Raw genomic sequence first — 18,453 nt, forward strand, 5'->3', positions numbered from 1 at the left:
AAAAAAAAAAAAAAGAGGGGGTACGTGTTTACGTCACACGCCGCGTTGGCTCGCAAAAAGTGGTGAAAAGTTTTCAGACCCCCCTCCCCTGTATGTTTTTGTTGGGGGAAAAGTTGTTGGTAGTTAGGTCGTGTGAATGTGGCGTGTCCGTCGTCTTTCGCCCCTCGGTAACAGGGGGGAATGCGAGTTTTTAGCCGCCTAAAGTCGGAGAGAGCGAGCTTTTTTGAGCAGGGTTAACCCGCTTTACGTCCTCTGGCTCGGACTGAAAATCTCAGTGGCCATCATCGTTTCACCTCTGCCGTCTCGTTAGCCACCTAGCTAGCTCCGCCGCTAGCTCAACTACCTAACAAAGTTAACGCTACCTCGCCTCATAGTGTGTTTCTTGTGGCTTGACTTCCAGCTTTGAGGGAGGGGGGGGAAAGACTAAAAGCAACCGTAGACATGGCGGAAACCAAAATAATTTATCACATCGACGAAGAGGAGACGCCGTATTTGGTGAAGATACCCATTGCTGCCGAAAACATCACTTTGCTGGATTTTAAACAGGTCCTGAACAAGCCAAACTACAAATTCTTCTTCAAGTCTATGGACCAGGACTTCGGGTGAGCTGCTGTGATTTTTCTTTTTTCCCTTTCCTCCTTCAGCAGAGAGGAGCTGTGTGGCTTGCATATGCAAAATGCGGGGTGATTACAGCTGCTTAAAGTTGTAAGAGTAAAAAAAAACAACTACAAAGTAACTAAAATGTTGTGACAAAACGTTGGAGAAAGAAAACAAAAATCCCATTAATGTGCCATTATCTTCTGAGAGGAGGAGCATTGACTTAGCACAAGTTCAGGCCAGGAACGAGAAGGTAGTTATTAAAAGCATTATTTAATGAAATTCATGCATGTATGCGTGTCAGAAAGTCATGCAATCCTATCTTGTGACCAGCTGTCGTTTATTTGTACAGGGAATAACTTCTAGCAAAGGGGTGTAATGCACTTAAATGAAGCCAGCCATTCAAACAACACATCCCAAATGAGAAAGTGCAAAGTTATAATGACCTGTGATGAATATCCAAGTGGCTCTATAAATACTGAGGGTATGTAGGCTGGGACATTTCTCAGAAAACATCATCATTACAATGGGAGGCATTCCCTGTCCCTGCTGCTTTTCTTTACCCTAATCCTCATCCCTCCCTCCCTCCTTCAGTCCATCATCTTGTGAAATCCTCGCCTTTTCTTTCTTTCGGGACTGAAGCCAGGGTTTTGTCTCCCCTCTTTAACACTTTGGCCTGCCAGCCATCCTTTCATTCCCCCTGGCTTCCTCTCCCCTTTCTCCCAACCCACTCCTCCAGAAAGAGCTGTCTCCTCTCCTCTATCAATTAATCTTTTTTTTTTTTTTTTTTCTCAGTGGTGCTGCTGTGCATTTTCCTGCAGAGGAATGCATGTTTGTGGTTTATTCACCCAGCGAGACCCTCAGGGCTTCTGTTAAATGCATTGTAGTCTTGGATGAGTATTAAGGCCGGGCCATTTGCCTCTTTTCCTCTTTGGATGGCACCCTCGCCGCCTGTGCCAAGGGAGCTGCAATATCAACTCAAACGCTGAAATGAAATGGATGAGACGGCTTTTCATTAGCTGTGACAGAGCTGGCAGAGGCCGGACAGTCCCCTCAGATGCAGATCATTTGAATATTAATAGCTGCAACATCAATAACTAACTTGTAGAGAGGTTTTATTGTTTTTGAACATCTGTGGCCCTCAAAAACAATCAACGTCTGGTGTTTGGTTGTTGAAATAAATAGTCTAGTAATGAGTCAGTATATCTGCAAAAATGTGTCTATTGACATTTTAAGCATTTTATTCATTTGTCAGGTAAAAATAAAGTTTTTCAGATTAGATGAGCTGCTTGCCTTTTATCACTTTATATCACTTTAATAAATGATTCTTGGTGAGACTATGTCAGCAATGTTATGATGTCACTTTTGGCTTCTGCGAACTTGTATCTGGCTTCAGTCATATTTCTAACAGTTTGCAGACTCAGTTATTCACCATTTTACAACAAAACTAAACAGGTAATAATGAAAATAAGATCTGAAGAGGACATCTCTAGAGTCTAGACTGAGTATTATTCAGTGATCTTATAACCAGATTCCTTTGTAGATTAATTTGATTGTGTATACGTGTCCACTCTGATCACACAGAGATATTCTTTAGTGCTGAAAATTAGGATTATTTTAATTCCAGGTTATTCTAATGATTATTTCCTTGATTAAGCATTTGGTCTAAAAAGATGGTAATGGTTGGAAATGCAGTGTAACTTACAGTATGGTTCATGTCACGTTTCCATGAAATTCTGCAATAACCAATGCATTGCAAGGCAATCATCTATCTATACATCACAATCCGTTTTACTAAGTACCCCTAATAAAGGCAAAGTGCAAGAGTTATGTATTTATTCACAGCATTGTGCTGTTAGTTTCACCAGATTTGACATGAACTGAGATAAAACACTAATAAAAAGTGCATAGAGTCGTAGTTAGTGCCTCTTAAACACACACACTACTGCAACTTGTCCATGTGTGCCATCATTACAAAACTCTGAACTGCCAGAAGGCAACACAGCTCTGGAGTTAAAATAAATAAAGGATACAACTTGGGCTCACTAAAATAGTTTCAGTCTGTGTAAATTAAGTTTACAAAACAAGGATTTGTGAGGTAGTGGCTTCAAGTACTAAATCCAATTTTCAGGGGAAATCTGTTTAAAGCGGCGGCATGTTTGCAAGTTTTAATAAAGATACTGATATTTGGCGCCAGTGTATCAATCACAAGAGGAAGTGAAACAATATATTGCTGTTTTCGAAAATGCTGTCCCAGCCACAAAAACCCAGTCAGAAAAATGCCGAAAAATGTCCATTACCCAGAGCCCAAAGTGACGCCTTCAGAAGTCTGGCTTTTTCCAACCAGCTGTCCAAAACCCAAATATATTATTTTCATAATAATATAAAACAGAGAAAAGCAGCAAATCCAAATGTGAGAAGCTGGAAACAGGGACGTTTTAAGCATTTTTAAAAGAACAAACAAACAATTGATTTTCTCAAAACTCTCAAAATAATGTCAGATTATAATTTCTTTTGTTGAACTGATTGGTTACTTGACAAGTTGTTCATGCTCCAACGTTGTTTTAATAGATTGCCTGTCTAGTTAATCCCAATACACCACAAACTACTTCCTCCAGAGTGATCCTACAGCCAAATGAAAACCTCTAAATTAGTGTCAACAAAAACTCAACATTATAACCTTCATGAAGGGAGGACGTTATGAAGGACTCTTGTATTCGACTGCATTAGTTTTAGCTAGGTGTAGCTAATAAGCTGTCAACCACGTGTGTGTACCTAATAACTGTGAAAAGCAATTATCTGCACTTTTTATGGGCACAGTAATATCTGTAGAGCCTGTCTTTTTACACTCTGATGGTCTCTGTTACTTATTTTATCTTGACTAGCTTTACCACACCAACCTCAAGAGCTTATCCCCGTTCAGTCGGATGGGGTTTGATGGCTTGTAGACCCTCGTTTGTGAGTGAGCACACAATGTTTTTCCAAAGGCTAAAAGTCCTCATCTCAGAAGAGCCACCCACTCCAAACTCACTCAGCAGAACATAGGAAGTCTTTCAAAGAGAGCATGACAGAAAAAATACTCAGTTCTTAACTTCAATTGTGCAGACTGCCGTCAAAATATCTCATTTGAATATCTCCAACTGAGTTCACATGAAAAATTTCAAACATAGCTCCGAGTCAGCTGTCCAATCATAGCAGGGACGTTGTTTCCCCCTCTCTCCGACCCAGGAGAAGAGTGTGTGTAATAGTGTGTGTTTTCATTTGCCCTGGTACGAGGCCAGCTGTCGGCCAGAGCTGTGTGTGTGGCAGTGGGGGAGATCCGTGGAGCAGGGCAGGCCAGGGCCGGTGCTGGAAACCTGGGCCTGGACGGGGGCCATGTGCTGGGTGTCTGGGGTTTCCACGGGGAGAAGAAAGGGGAGAAAGAGTCGGGTGGTGTTGGCTCAGAGTTATTAGATATTCCTCTGTGTGTGCATCTGCTGGTAAGGGGATCAGGGAGCTGTATAAGTAAGATTAATTGTTAGAAAGGAGATGCTGTGTCGGGTTTGAGGAATTTAATAGCAGCAAGGGATCGGGAGAAAGGGAAGCGGGGGTGAAAACCTTCAGGTTGTGTTAAATCCAACAGGACGCAGCATATTCAGGGTTGTTTGTGCATTATTCCCGGCATTTTAGAGTGTGTGTGAAATAACTCTCGTCTGTGGTCACTTGTTTGTTTGGAGGGCCGAGGAATGAAGACAATTAAGCTCTCTGGAGAAGAATGCTGCATCTGTTCATCTGCTGTTTCGTTGCAGTTTTTCTCGCAAAGTTAAATCAATCAGACTGAGGAAAAGGTCATTTGTTAGCTAACATTCAGAAGCCACAAACACGGCTGTCGGAAGCTTAAGTCTTCCTCCAACAGTTCCCCAGCAGTGCCCACAACAATCTGGCCGTATGCTAACACTCAGCCACAAAACCAGCTCTCAGCAGCTGCTTACGAAAGCCCAGTGGAGCCTGACCGAGTCTGACACACATAGGAGGAGGCACACTGGCAGATGAAGCTGGAAAAAGAAAACTTTCTGGAGGGGTCGGAGCAGTCAAGTGTCCTCTGTGTAGCACTTGTACCCAGCCCCTGTCCTAGTGAACTACTGTAATAACATAGTGGGAGGCTGCTGGGGGGCGAAATCACACAGCTGAGGCCGAATGTTTGCCTTTCTGACAAACATGGAGGAAGAGTACGGAGGAGGGAAGAATGGCCAGGCGGATGTGTTGCCTTTCAGGAGCTCTGTGGACGTGGGCTCTCGCTGTGGCTGTTAACTGAGAGGATATTGTTGTTGTGTGTATTGGATTTACATGCATATTAAGTTGACCTGGTTGTGTAATTTGCAACAAGGCACAAAACCAGTATGAGAGTGTGTGTCTGTGTGTGTGTCAGCTTACTGCTGTGACAGAAGATATTCTATAGTGTCTGTCACGTACCGGAGTAAGCAAATTAAGGTTAGCTGTTCTTTTCTTAGATATGTACCGTGCTAATTCACAGCTTCATGGCTTGGATGATATTTTGGTAATAACATTAGACAACCAGACTGTAATCCCAGTGATTTAATTTCACTTTATCAGTGCTGAAAAGATGCAGAAAATTGAAGCTGAATGATTGAATAGTTGCTTGTAACAGTCGGTTAAACCGGTTACAGCAATGCAAAGTCAAATTAACATGATTTGAACCAAATGAATCCCACGCAGTGAAATTGAAGTCAAGAAGGATAAAATCCCTTTAAGCAAAAAAGATAACATTTAAATACGAAACATATTATGGGAAATATTGTCAACAAATGCTGAAAAGCCAGCAGTGGATGTGGGTGACATAGTGTTATATGGACTATGGTGTATACCATGATGGTGATTTAAAATTACATAAACCCTGAAAGAGGATTTTGTCCATTCTGTGGATTCAGTTGGATGTTTTAATGGATTTGGGATGGATCTGATACAATATTCCCATCCCAATGTAGTTCACTTATCGCATACGGTACGGATGTTTTTATTTTCCCCCCGGTCCTAAAAGCCATTGTTGGGGCCGTCGGTGAGCATCTGGCTCTTTATTTAGCGTGGTTTCTCCTTAATTTTCCCCTCCGCCTCCTCGCCAGTGCCATTTGCACCTTGTTATCAGACATATTCTTGATTAGAAGGGGCTATATTAGAGAGAGCGATTTAAAAAAAATGCTGCTTAATCATAACTACGGTTTGTATGTCGGCAGCATGTACGAGCTTGTAGGTCGTTAGTCGTTTGGATATGTTCATTGTTCAAGTGCAGCTTTTTGGCGAAGACACAAGAGAAGTTAGGCAACTCAACAGTCTGCCTTCAATGCTGCTTGTTCTTTGATGTCAGTTTGGTGTGTCAGGGCCTTTACTGTCGTAAAGAGTTCAGACACAGAAGTCGGCAACGCTGACGTTATCATTTCACAGAACATCCAGATAGTAGATTCTCATTTTTAAATAGTTTTGAACCAGGACCCCATGTGTTTGGATGATGCAGCTTGTGAAAAATGAGGTGTGTCAGAGAATCTGCAGTTGTTAAATTGTTAAATCTGCCAGATGGATATTTATTGGTAAATGGACTTGCTTTTCTATACTTCTTTTCCCGTCTACTGACCGCTCAAAGTGCTGTACAACACGTGTCACATTCACTCACTCATACACTGATGGCAGAGGCCGCCATGCAAGGTGCTGACCTGCTCATCAGGACCAACGTGGGGTTCAGTATCTTGCTCAAGGATACTTCTACATGCAGCCAGAGAATCAAACCAGCGACCTTCTGATTACTGGATGACTCTCTCCACCTCCTTAGCCACAGCTGCCCCAATGAACACTAAACAACAAGTATTGTATCAGACTCAGAAACACTAGTCTATATTAAAGGTCTCCAATGAGGACATCTCTGCATACATAGTCTAAAATCAAATGGGTTACATATTATTTGACAATTGGCTCTTTAAATCTCACTTTTGCATGATTTTCTGGTGAAATCAGTGTTAAATCTGAGGGGAATTTATTTACAGCTGTTGTGTTGATGTGATACAAGCTGAAGTCTTGTTCGACTGGAGCCACTTCAGTCAGCCGTGTTCGCCACAGACTGATCCATTGAACACATGGTAACACATGTTAAAGGGATATGGCAAACAGCTTGTCAAAACATATTTTAGGAGCATTTGAAAATGAGGCCAAGCGTCTGATTTAGTTCAGCCATGTTGTTGTAATGGCCTAATATATTTAGTATAATGTGTGAGCAATGTAAACTCTTTAATCCCCCGCCAGTTTAACTTTGTTCTTTATGATTAGGCTAAAGCCTCGGTGTTGTGTTCAGCCCTCAGTCCTCTGCTCTGCTATACCATCCACATACCATGCCATATTGTTATGAAGGCAGGACAATTTATACCTCCTGAAGCTCACTTTGTCTCTCTGTTTTTCAGGGTGGTGAAGGAAGAGATTTCCGACGACAGTGCCAAGTTGCCATGTTTCAACGGCAGAGTGGTGTCATGGGTAAGAGATAGTGAATCTGTCGGCTCAGAGTGGGAGTGACTGGCGACCATTCCTCTAATTCCATAAATGACCTATTTCAATATCTCCCACTGAGGCTTTTGCTTTGTTCAGACTTAACTTTTATCTCAAAAGTCAGCCAAAAAAATCATCAGCCAGAGGCTGTTCTCAGAAACCACTTTCCTTTTCCCCCAGACCTCCCTCAGACTAATCATCTTGTCTAACGAGCAGCAGTAAAATAAAGTAATTAAATGTAATATTAGAGTTGTTGGCTTTGTATAATTGTATATCATACTGACGCATCATAGACTTGAAGCCGATACTTTTCAAGTCTAAGCTTTGGTGTGTTGGAAAAAATCTCCTTGATTGAGTGGGGAAACTAAAGCACGCGAACTGTCCAGCCAGGTTAAACAGAAGGAAACAGACTCACAAGATCTGTGAGAAAAAATCTTCTCAGAGCTTTAACCACAGTCTGAGTCACTATGACCAATAACACATACTGGTAGTTTAGCAAGACTATTAAACTGTTCAGCTTTGCATCCATTAAATCTACTACATATTTAAGATATAAGATTTTATTGAGGCTAGTCTTGTTTTGTAATTTTTTTTCCACATAACATTTGAAGATATTTCAGAGAGGAAAAGCAAAAAGAAATGGGCACAAGTGTGTTACACATTTTTTACTCTCCTGCTGTAATATTCACATTATCCATAGTTTCATCCATTCTCATTGGTTGCAGTGAAGCATCACGAGAAAGTTTCCCCCATCAGAGTTTTCCCATATTACATCCATACCTTTTTTAATTTTGTTAGTTTGGTAGGTTCTCTTTTATACCAATTATCATTTTTTTTAATTTTAATCAGTCAGTCAGTTACAGTCCAAAGTGTAAGTTTAAGCGTTGTATAAAACAGCAGGGTGTGTTGTTGTTGTTGTTGTTTTTTACATTTATCTTAACTTAAAGTAGATCTTTTCATCTACCAGTCAATTCGGCCGATGTGTGAAAATGTTAATTTTGGACACTAAAGTTTCTTAAAGAAGCAAAATAACCAGACAAAAAGAAAAATCTTGCCAGTGTTCTTATAAATCTTGACTTTTCGTGCTTGATATGAGAAAAAGCAAGTCTTTAAAGACTAGAGTTTAGACTGCATGGGCAGTTTTGCTGTTTATGCTATTTGAAAGTCACCCAGTCTCACACGTCTGCAGATAAATGACATAATCAAAAAAATCTGCATGTTATAATATATATATTTTTTTTTAATGGATGATGCAACATGAGGGGGCAAAAAGGGCTTTTCATTTTTCTGACCAAAGCATGAGGAAGGCAGATGTTTCTTTCATTGTGTTGATCGACACTCAAGCTTGTGATCTGCAAGCAGCACAGCTTGTTAGCGGTTACAGTACAGTGAGCTGCCAGGTACAGTTTTCATACTTTCCATTTCTGGAGGAGAAGGCCCAGTTGTTGCACCCCACCCTGCAGGTTACATTTGAATAGAGACAAAACATGGGGCCCGGGCCCAGATAAGCAGGTTTGAAGCCGAAGCATCTGTTAAGTGCATAAGAACGAGGAGAGGCATTAAAAGAGGGGGAACAAAGCTCAGAGACCAGAGGGACTGATATGTGATCTGCAGGCCAGGACGGATGGAGGGATCCCAGAAGACGAGTGTTTCATAGCTATTAGAGGGGAGGGAGTGACTCAGAAAAGAGGGCGAACGTCGGTCTGTACAGGCTGATGGACTCCATTTGCCTGCATTGTTTTGACGGGGAATGCAAAGGTTGTCACTTTTGTTTGTTCAAAATCTTAAAAGCCTGGAAAATGCTTTAATCTAGCCAGGCCTTAACCAAGCTTCTAAAAGCACTGAAACAAAGTGCTCTGATGTTAAAATACATGGATTCTGAGTATTTCCAGCATTATAAGACCATTTTTATTCTCGCATTTCAGCCTTCGACGCCCATTTTAAGTACATCTTATTCCCGTCCTGAGTATGTTCCAAGGGTTCACGTAATTGGATGCTGTATGGCATTCATCCTAATTGTCGATGTGCGTTACCTCTGTGTGTGTGTGTGGGCATTTTTGTTGTATAATGAAGAGAGACGGGTTAAGTGTAGGATAGTGTTTCAGTATGCCCTTGAGACGTCCATCTGAATAGACTACAGTGTTTGTGTGTCAAAGTAATTGACATCTTACCCGTTTCTCCTCCTCCCCTTTCATGCCTCTCATTTTCTCACCCTCTCTTCTCCCTACCTTCTCACCAATTTGTATCGCTTGTTCTGTGCCAAATTCTCTCCACTCTGCACATTTTTTTTTATTACCTCTCTGTTTCCTTCTCCTAATTTGTCTGTTTATCTTTCAGTTGGTATCCTCAGACACTCCAGCAGCAGAGCCTCCGGTGGCAGTGGTCCCCCCTGTGGAGACGACGACCCAGCCTTCGCCCCCTCCTCCGCCCCTCCCACCGCCACCTGCAGAGAGGACCGGGGGCATCGGGGACTCCAGACCGCCCTCCTTCCAGTAAGCACAGCACAACCTCTAATTTGATTTACAGTAATATATATTTAGGGGCATCATGAAGCCAATAACCTTCTCAAAAAACTGCAAATTTCACTTTTCAACAGCAGTTCTTCTCCCGTGGCTGTAGTGTACGTACTGTACCTTTTTCCTGAATATGTCATACACTCCCAGTATCAGGTGACAACAAGAATAGAGAGAATACTACAGCTCATTCGAACCTGATCTTAGCTGGAGCCGCCCTTGTTTTTAGCATGACTAGTTCTGAGAGAAGCTTTCAATACATTAAACATACACAAAGACTTTTAAACGGTTCTTACTCATGGTTTAAGTGTGTTTTTTGGCATTCACTTCAGAGTTTTTGTATTGGGATGTAATTAACCTGACTTTATCCATGGTTCAATTGGGCTTTGTTTTGTTTGTTTGTTTGTTTGTTTTAAAAAAATATCTAAACCTGCAGTAATCCATTTTCTTGGGTGCTGTGAACATTAACATTAACTTACTTATTATCACCTGTTAAGTTCATATAGTGAACGTGTTATGTCTTGGTCGCATTACATGACTTTCAGAGTCGTTAGATCATCGACGTGTTCTCGCTATAAGACTGGTTTGCACACTACATGACCTCTCAGTGACAGGGGCTCACATATTACAAGATCTTCCAGCAGGAGGAGGAGAAGAACGAGAACAAGAAAACTAAGTCTGCATGACGTCTTTCATACATCTGTGAGGCATTGGCAAACTCTTGGATCGCTCTTTAACAGTTCACGGATAGAGATTGTTGCTGACTTTTGTTAATCATCTCTCCAAACTCTGTGGTGAAACATTAGGGCTACAATCCATTAATGTGAGCTTGGCATTAGCAAACAGTTGCCTATTATAAGTCCAATATTGACAATGTTGACCAAAAACAACCCCTTTAGCTGCTAAATGCTCCACCATGTTTTCACCAGCTTGTAGACTTTCTCTGTCTTAACTGCAGAGTTAAGTAATAATTATCTGTGCAACGTGAAAGGGATAGTTTGCAGTGACAAACCTGGTTATGGCAGCTTTTTAGAGTGTGAAACCACAACACAACAAATATTCAGTCCTTCTTCATCCTTTAGCATCCACGCTGTCCCACTTGAATGTGAGGAAACATTACTGTAATTTGAATTGGGCCTGTGGTGTCCAAAACAAACTATCATTTTAATAGCTTCTCACCATCTTTTCTTGGCTCCCTGAGAAGTGTCTGCAGCTCTGTGAGTTTGGTTTAGGGGTCAAATGGAGTCCACGTCCGTCAGTAAGTCTTCCCATTACAGCTGCGGCGCTCTGATTGATTTTCGGCTGCAGGAAGGTGGCTCGCTAGTCTTTGAATCCAATTTCAGATTAAACTATTTCTCTTTAACTTCACTCAGTGTGCGGTTTTCAGCTGTTTGGAGAATGAACCACGCTTTCCATGCTGTATTTGGAGCTGGATCAACACCATTAGTCATACTGGAAAATTAAATGTAATTCAAATTATACAGTTTCTGTGGTTGCCTGATGAAGAATCTTGCTTTCATCATGAACCACAAGACATTCACTGTCTACCTATGTAATCAGAACATTTGTTGGTGTGTGTGTGTGGTTCTGAAGTCTGAACCCCATAGAGGCTCAATTGGGCATTTGATTGAGATAGTAATCGTTGGTAATACTTAATGATTTGACAGCCTTTAAAGGCCTCGAGAGTTTTACACAAGTTGAAAGTAAAATAAATACAGTAAAATTATTTTGTTCCTTTTAAGGGAAACTACTCTGATGTTGCACATTAAAGTCTTGTTGCTTATTAATTTGTGAAACAAAGTTGTGTACAGGTCTGGTGAGGGATTGCAGGTTTGGGCCGAATACTGCAAAGTTTAAAAATGGAAAACATTAGCTGGGAAAAATGATCACATTAAAACAGTAAACTATTGAAATTTGGTTGTGCTCTAATTCTTGTTGTGCTCTAATTCTTACTGTGCTCCTTCTGTTACAGTCCCAATGCTACAGGCAGTGTGGAGACATTGGACGACCAGACCGAAACAGAGTCTGTAGTTTCCTTCAGGAGAGAGAGACCTCGACACAGAGAGGGCATGGAGCAACACGGTGAGAAAAAGCAGATGGAAAAATGCTCTTATATGATGATGTGTCATCAAGATTTGGCCCACGGCCAACATCCAACCAATGACAGATAGTGATATAATCAAAGAATGTTGAAGTGAGGAATGTTAGCAGTCTTTAGGGAAAAAAGGAAAACATGGACTTGAGCAAACATGAAAATTCATGGAGAATATCTTCTCTGGTGTCCCAGGTCCTCGTATGAACGGCCAGAGTCGCCTGGAGCGCCACCTGGCAGGATATGAGAGCTCCAGCACCGTGATGAGCAGCGAGCTGGAAACCACCAGCTTCTGCGACTCTGAGGACGACGACACCATGAGCAGGTGAGAGACGGAAAGATTTTGGGTGGATGGATTGCAACTGACCTTTTAAATCGTCTTGGATGCTGCACTTAAAACATAGAGGATGAATTATGAACTATCCAGAAATAAACATGAGTGGAAAATAGGATTATAGCTTCCCTTTTATCTTTGTTGGTAGCAGCCCTATTAAAGTTTTGTGACAGAATGTTTCTCTTCTGACCTTTTACATTTTATTGACTCTCTCACGTATAGGTTCAGCAGTGCAACAGAACAGAGCACAGCTTCTAGGCTTCTTAAACGCCACCGTCGACGCAGGAAACAGCGCCCTCCACGTTTGGAGAGGGTACGTACTGTCGATATCTTCTCAGCCTTACAATTGTGTCTTCGAGTTTGTTTTGAGAGTGTGACTTTGTTAGCGCATCTCACGTAAAATCTGTGGTTTTCGACTCCAGGCCTCCTCCTTCAGCAGCGTGACAGACTCCACCATGTCCTTGAACATCATCACCGTCACTCTCAACATGGGTCCGTAAACTCTGATGTTTGCTCGTCTTTAAACCTCAGTGTTTCAAGTGTGTGTGTGTGTAGTATTAATGCTATTCTGATCTCAACAACACAGAGAAATACAATTTCTTGGGCATCAGCATTGTGGGCCAGAGCAACGAAAGAGGAGATGGAGGCATCTACATCGGCTCCATCATGAAGGGAGGAGCTGTGGCTGCAGACGGACGCATCGAACCTGGTGACATGCTGCTGCAGGTGAGGAGGACCGACGACTTAATTGTAAATAGATTGTTTTGGAACACATTTACATTTAAGCAAATCTTGAGCATTGAAAAGCTTGATCAAGCTTCAATGATTAAAACAAATCTTCCCTTCTAATTTTCTATCAATTGACTTATTGTTTCTGTCATTACCTTCCAAGGTGAACGACATCAACTTTGAGAACATGAGTAACGATGATGCAGTGCGGGTGCTTAGGGAGATTGTACACAAGCCAGGGTGAGTTGCTGTTTTCTCATTTTAGATAATTTTATATCAAGTTTTGTCTGCACACAAGGGGTCAACAACGATTATGATCATTTATTATTTGTTTTCCAGGCCCATCATCCTCACAGTGGCTAAGTGCTGGGACCCTTCTCCTCAGGGCTACTTCACTCTGCCTCGCAGTAAGTTCTCAACTGCCAGCTGTTCTGTTTATTCCCATGTTGATGATCAGGGTTATTAACAGTTTTCTAATTTTCTCCACCTGAGTAGATGAACCGATCCGACCCATCGACCCAGCAGCATGGGTGAGCCACTCTGTGGCTATGACCGGGGCTTACCCTCCCTTCCCAGGCAGCTCCTCCCTCAGCACCATCACCTCCTCTTCCTCCGTCACCGAGACCGAACGTGAGAGCCTCTTCAAGCTTTTAAACCGTGCCTAGTTTCTTTGTCAGTCAGATATTTAACGCCTGAATGAGGTTCATTATTGTCTTGTTACAGTCTCCTTCTATCTTTCTCTCCTGGCTCTCGAATCATCTTTCACATCTGTCTTTCTGCCTTTGTCGCCATCCTAATGTGATGTGATAAATGATGTCTGCTGCTTTCCTGCCTTTGATCTCCTCCTCACTCCTTTCCCTCCAGATTGGACACAGTTCAGATTTCACCATTCATTCATTTAACCCTGTATGTCTACACTTCTCCCTCTTCAGCTCTCCTTAAATGCTCTTCTGTCTCCCTCCAGGTTTCGATGACTTCAACTTATCGCTCCACTCTGACATGGCATCAGTTGCCAAGGCCATGGCCTCGCCAGAGTCGGGTCTGGAGGTCAGGGACCGCATGTGGCTTAAAATCACCATCCCCAACGCTTTCCTCGGTAAGACTACAAAGTGGAGACAAAAACCAAAAAAAGAGTACATTACTTTCATGAACTCTGTGTGTCTCAGAGGACTTTACAGGGGAGGCATTATGTTCTCAGAATTAAAACCGTGTGACTTGTGGGAGGGAAAAAATCCCTAAAGTACAGACTTGAGTGCCTGTGTTGACTGGAAACATGTGTTAAATTGGAATCACCTGCAGCTGAATCACAAGGAGTAATTACTCGTAGCTACATGTTTTTCATTTTGTGCTTTTTGAAATGAAAATGTTGTTTATGAATTGAATGCAACTCCATGTAGTAAATATACAGCATGTCACAGATCAACAGGCAAAAACAAAATGACACTTTCCCCTTGCAGTAAATAACATTTTGCCGTCTTTTTTTTTTAAATGTCAGAGGGAAGTGTTAATTCACATAAACAGCCATTTTTGTGCCTACAGTTTGTAGTGTGTTTAAACAGTAAGGCTACTAAACTCTTCCTAAAGATACTCTGCAGAGCCTTCACTCACACTCTTTATTGTCACAACATAATTAAAGTACTTTAATGTTGTGGGAACGCTGCACTAAACAGCCACTCACTGTGTGCGTTTGATGCAGCTACTTCAAGTTCAGCTTTCATCATTGAGAGGCGTTCCAGATTTTTCATGTGATCCTGGATTTTTACAAGTAAATCTGATTTGCTCTCGGACGTCTAGAAACCGGAATATTTGTCACATTTGTTTGCAGTCATATTTTCACTCGCATGAATGTGCAAAGGCACATTTTAAGACCTCAATCTGCTCATTTTTTTCAACCTGTTTGGGGTTTTTTTGAGATAAAAGAATGTATTCTCTACTTTGTGTGTATAGATGGAAGGATTGGGCCGATGTAAACCAGTTTGACATATATTTTAATTACACATAAACAGACATGTATACATACAAATTTTTTTTTATTTTAAGGCAGAAAGAAAGAGGGCAGATCATATTAATGATTATCATTATTATATAGAGGTAATTATTATTATCATAGGATAATCATCACTCTGTTTCCCAGGTTTTAGATAGATATAGCCAGTCATTTATTTGCTTTACCTGTCATAATAATAATAATGAAAATAATAATCCTTAATAATAAAACTTCAAATATAAAGGTAACCAGTTTGATATTAAGCCAGCTGGAACTGACTGGACCATTTTTAGGATGACAAAATCTAATTTTACAGTATTTTTGACTGAGAAACCTCAACGTTAATATGGTGACGATATTATAGGGATGACTCTCGGTACTCTTCCAAATTATCAACACAATGAGATTTTTGTTAGTCACCAGTCATGTGGATATAATGACAAAGGTAAGGTCACCAAATGACATCACTTTACCGTAACGTAGCCTTTAAAACCAGGAAAAGACAACACTTACGCCATGTCACCATCATTGAATCCTTGCAAGTCAGCGAGTTTACATTTACTTTACTGTTTTTAATTATGTATAACAGCCATCTTTGTCACAACGATTTCCTTTGGAACAAAATGGATTCCTGTCTAATCTTGCATGTCATGCGTCCACCACCAGGCTCAGACGTCGTGGAGTGGCTCTTCCACCACATCGAGGGATTCCAGGACCGCCGCGAAGCCAGAAAGTACGCCAGCAACCTGCTGAAGGCCGGCTTCATCCGACACACCGTCAACAAGATCACCTTCTCCGAGCAGTGTTACTACGTGTTCGGAGATTTAAGCGACTGCGAGAACTGTGAGTGACTGGAAAACATTGACATCAAAGACTGACTTGGATCAGGCTGCATGAGTGTTATGCTTAATCACATTTGCACACATGCCTTCTGTGAGCTGATTGATTTCAGGAGTCAAACATGTGACTTTTTTAGTTATGGAAGCAAACAACATACAAATGCTCGTGTGTAATGAGTCTGTTGTAGATTTTTGTATCTGCAAAAGTAGAATCATTTGTTCAGCTTGTTTAGGATCTCATCCAAACAATTCAGTCATTCACTCCTTCTACTCTTCTCCCACCCAGACATGGCCAACCTGTCCCTGAATGACAATGACGGCTCCAGCGGGGCCTCAGACCAGGACACCTTGGCCCCGCTGCCCCTCCCTGGGGCCTCCCCGTGGCCAATGATGCACACCTTCCCCTATCAGCCTTACCCCGCACATGCCTTCTCCAGCCAGCCACCTCCATACCACGAGCTCACCAGCTACAGCTACGCCCCCGGAAGCACGGGCAGCCAGCACAGCGAAGGTGTGTACCGTCTGTCTGTCTGTCTGTCTGTCTGTCTGCCTGTCTTTCATTCATTCAAGCTAGAGTAACTACTTATTCACGTCTCATCTTTCTGCCCTCAGGGAGTCGAAGCAGCGGATCGACGAGAAGCGAGGGTGAGCGACGTCGCAGCACCAAAGGCCCCGGCAGCACCGTGGGTGGAGGGGAGAAATCCCCCTCTGGCGGGGGAGGAGAAGGTGGAGGTGCTGACTCGCGCTCCGGCAGTGGCAGCGAATCAGAATACTCCACCCGCAGCAGCCTGAGGCGCGGCCATGGCTCATCCGCCCCCAGTGAGCACAGCCACGCCTCCTCCCAGCGCTCACATCATCACCGCATGCCTCAGCCGCCCCACATGTCTCCCTACCCTCCGGGCATCCTGCCTTACAACCCCATGATGGTTATGATGGTCCCACAGCACCCACATCCCGCCATGGCAACCGCTCATGCTCTTCCTCACGCTCAGCAGATGCCCACAGGCCCCATGCATCCAGCTCTACCCCCGCCGCCTTCTTCCACTCCAGGGGGGCCTCCCGGTGCACCACCCACCCGGGATCTCGGCTCTGTACCCCCGGAGCTGACTGCATCCCGCCAGTCGTTCCACCTGGCCATGGGGAACCCCAGCGAGTTCTTTGTGGATGTCATGTAGCTTTCCTATCGGTGACCATTCATGTGAAGTTAGTGTACGGTTCCCACTTGTCTCGATGAGGATCTGGTGGTAGCTTTGTGAGCTCACAAGGGCCTATTGGGTTGAGGGCACTTGTTGCAAATTTGGTGAGAACAGGGTTTAACATTGACAAAGATAAATATCACAAAATTAGAAGACAATTAATGTGAGATATGGTCGGACTATCTGTCTACAAAGTCTAGCTTCTCTCATTCAAATCCACTACCTAACAGTTATTTCTTCATTTTATTGCCAGACTAGCTCTACTTTCTTGTCTCAGTAGTGAGCTTGTCTGTTTTTCTCAAAAAGCAAACTCTGTTATGTATTTTGAGTGCCCATCAGAGCTGCTCAGCACATCCTCTTAACAGAAATCTAATATTTTAGGAGGGGTACTACCATCCCAAAGCAGCTACTCGTGTCAGAGCTGACCATGCAGGAAGCGCACAGACCACAGTTTAACACTAGAGGGTGCCAGGTACACTGTGTACTTGAAAAGGATCCAATCCTGTATACACATCTGGATCATCAGGCCAGATTCGCCGGCAGCGTAGGAGTATAACGAGTGCCTTACTCTTTGCATTTTTCACACTCCAGGTACATAAATTAACTCATCTTGTTCCAACATTGTTTGACAATGAACTTCTCTGTATATATCTACTCTACTCCTATGTAAATGCAACAATACAAGCTGTAATGTGAAAAGAAAATAGGTCCAAAAATGTCAGGTGAACTTGTGTTTAGTAATCACTGTCTAGGCCTAGTTGTCAAATAACTCTTGTTGTGAGGAGTTCTCTCTGAGGTGTGGGACTGTAGAGCCTTAACGGTACTAATAGGTGACAAGACGAGACGCTGAACGCGGTACTTTCTGATTACATTCGCTGTGTATCTTTAAGTAACTGTGATCCAAACGCCCCAGCTCCTCATGCTTATTTTTATGTTACTGACTCGCATTATTCACCCATTTCATTTTTTGTATGAGTGCCTATATAAATCATGTATAACCGAACTATTAAGGTGCTAAATGAAGATTTGACATTTCAAAAAGAATGACATTGACAGTGTCACATTGTTTGATTTCATATCGCCACCTTTGTTTGCGTATTTGAGAATAAATTTGATACTTACATGCTGTGCAGACTTTGATTATTTTAAGAGGGGATTCAAAAGAAGTCAATTTTTGAACTTTGTCACATAATAAACCATGTTATGACGGTCTTATACACACAGAGAACATACTGTATGCTGGTCTCAATATGCTGTAGATATCTGTATTTGGTTAGCATAATATTTTGTCTTATGATCCAAAGGGCTGCAGTTAATTGATAGCTCAATGACCTACTTACTGGGCCATCGTATGCACACGACTCACTGCTGTTTAGATGAATACTTCATGAAAGCACCAAAAGTCTGTCCCAGATTTATCAAGTATATCGTCATATGGAGTTTTAATGTATTGTGGTACTTCTACTGAACTAGTCTGCAAGTATTTTAAGCTTATGCCACTTTATAGTTCTACATTTCAGAGGGAAATGCTACATGATTTAGCAGATTTTACATAGAAAACACAATTAGTTTAAAAAATAAGTTGCATTAAAGACAACAGTCGTCAGGAAACGGTTTAAATTAGCTTCACCTCGACATTAC

At 42.2% G+C, this 18,453-nt stretch overlaps 1 protein-coding gene across 2 annotated transcripts; it reads left to right on the forward strand.

Annotated features, from left to right (window-relative positions):
* The first annotated feature begins 72 nt into the window (after positions 1-72).
* dvl2 (dishevelled segment polarity protein 2) lies at positions 73-17,938 on the forward strand. 2 transcript variants are annotated; one of them, XM_084344353.1, is made up of 15 exons: positions 73-602; positions 7,041-7,110; positions 9,460-9,614; positions 11,608-11,717; positions 11,923-12,052; positions 12,284-12,374; positions 12,484-12,553; positions 12,648-12,787; positions 12,954-13,030; positions 13,130-13,197; positions 13,283-13,420; positions 13,755-13,886; positions 15,444-15,620; positions 15,903-16,127; positions 16,229-17,938. In XM_084344353.1, the coding sequence occupies exons 1-15, from the start codon at positions 442-444 to the stop codon at positions 16,789-16,791; spliced, it is 2,307 nt and encodes a 768-aa protein (XP_084200479.1). In that variant the 5' UTR covers positions 73-441; the 3' UTR covers positions 16,792-17,938. The 2 variants fall into 2 exon arrangements, with proteins under 2 accessions (XP_084200479.1, XP_084200480.1); XM_084344354.1 differs by having other exon boundaries at positions 13,286-13,420.
* Positions 17,939-18,453: the final 515 nt, after the last annotated feature.

This window comes from Pagrus pagrus (assembly GCF_965226575.1).
Source record: "Pagrus pagrus genome assembly, chromosome: 22".
Classification (NCBI taxonomy): Eukaryota; Metazoa; Chordata; class Actinopteri; order Spariformes; family Sparidae; genus Pagrus; species Pagrus pagrus.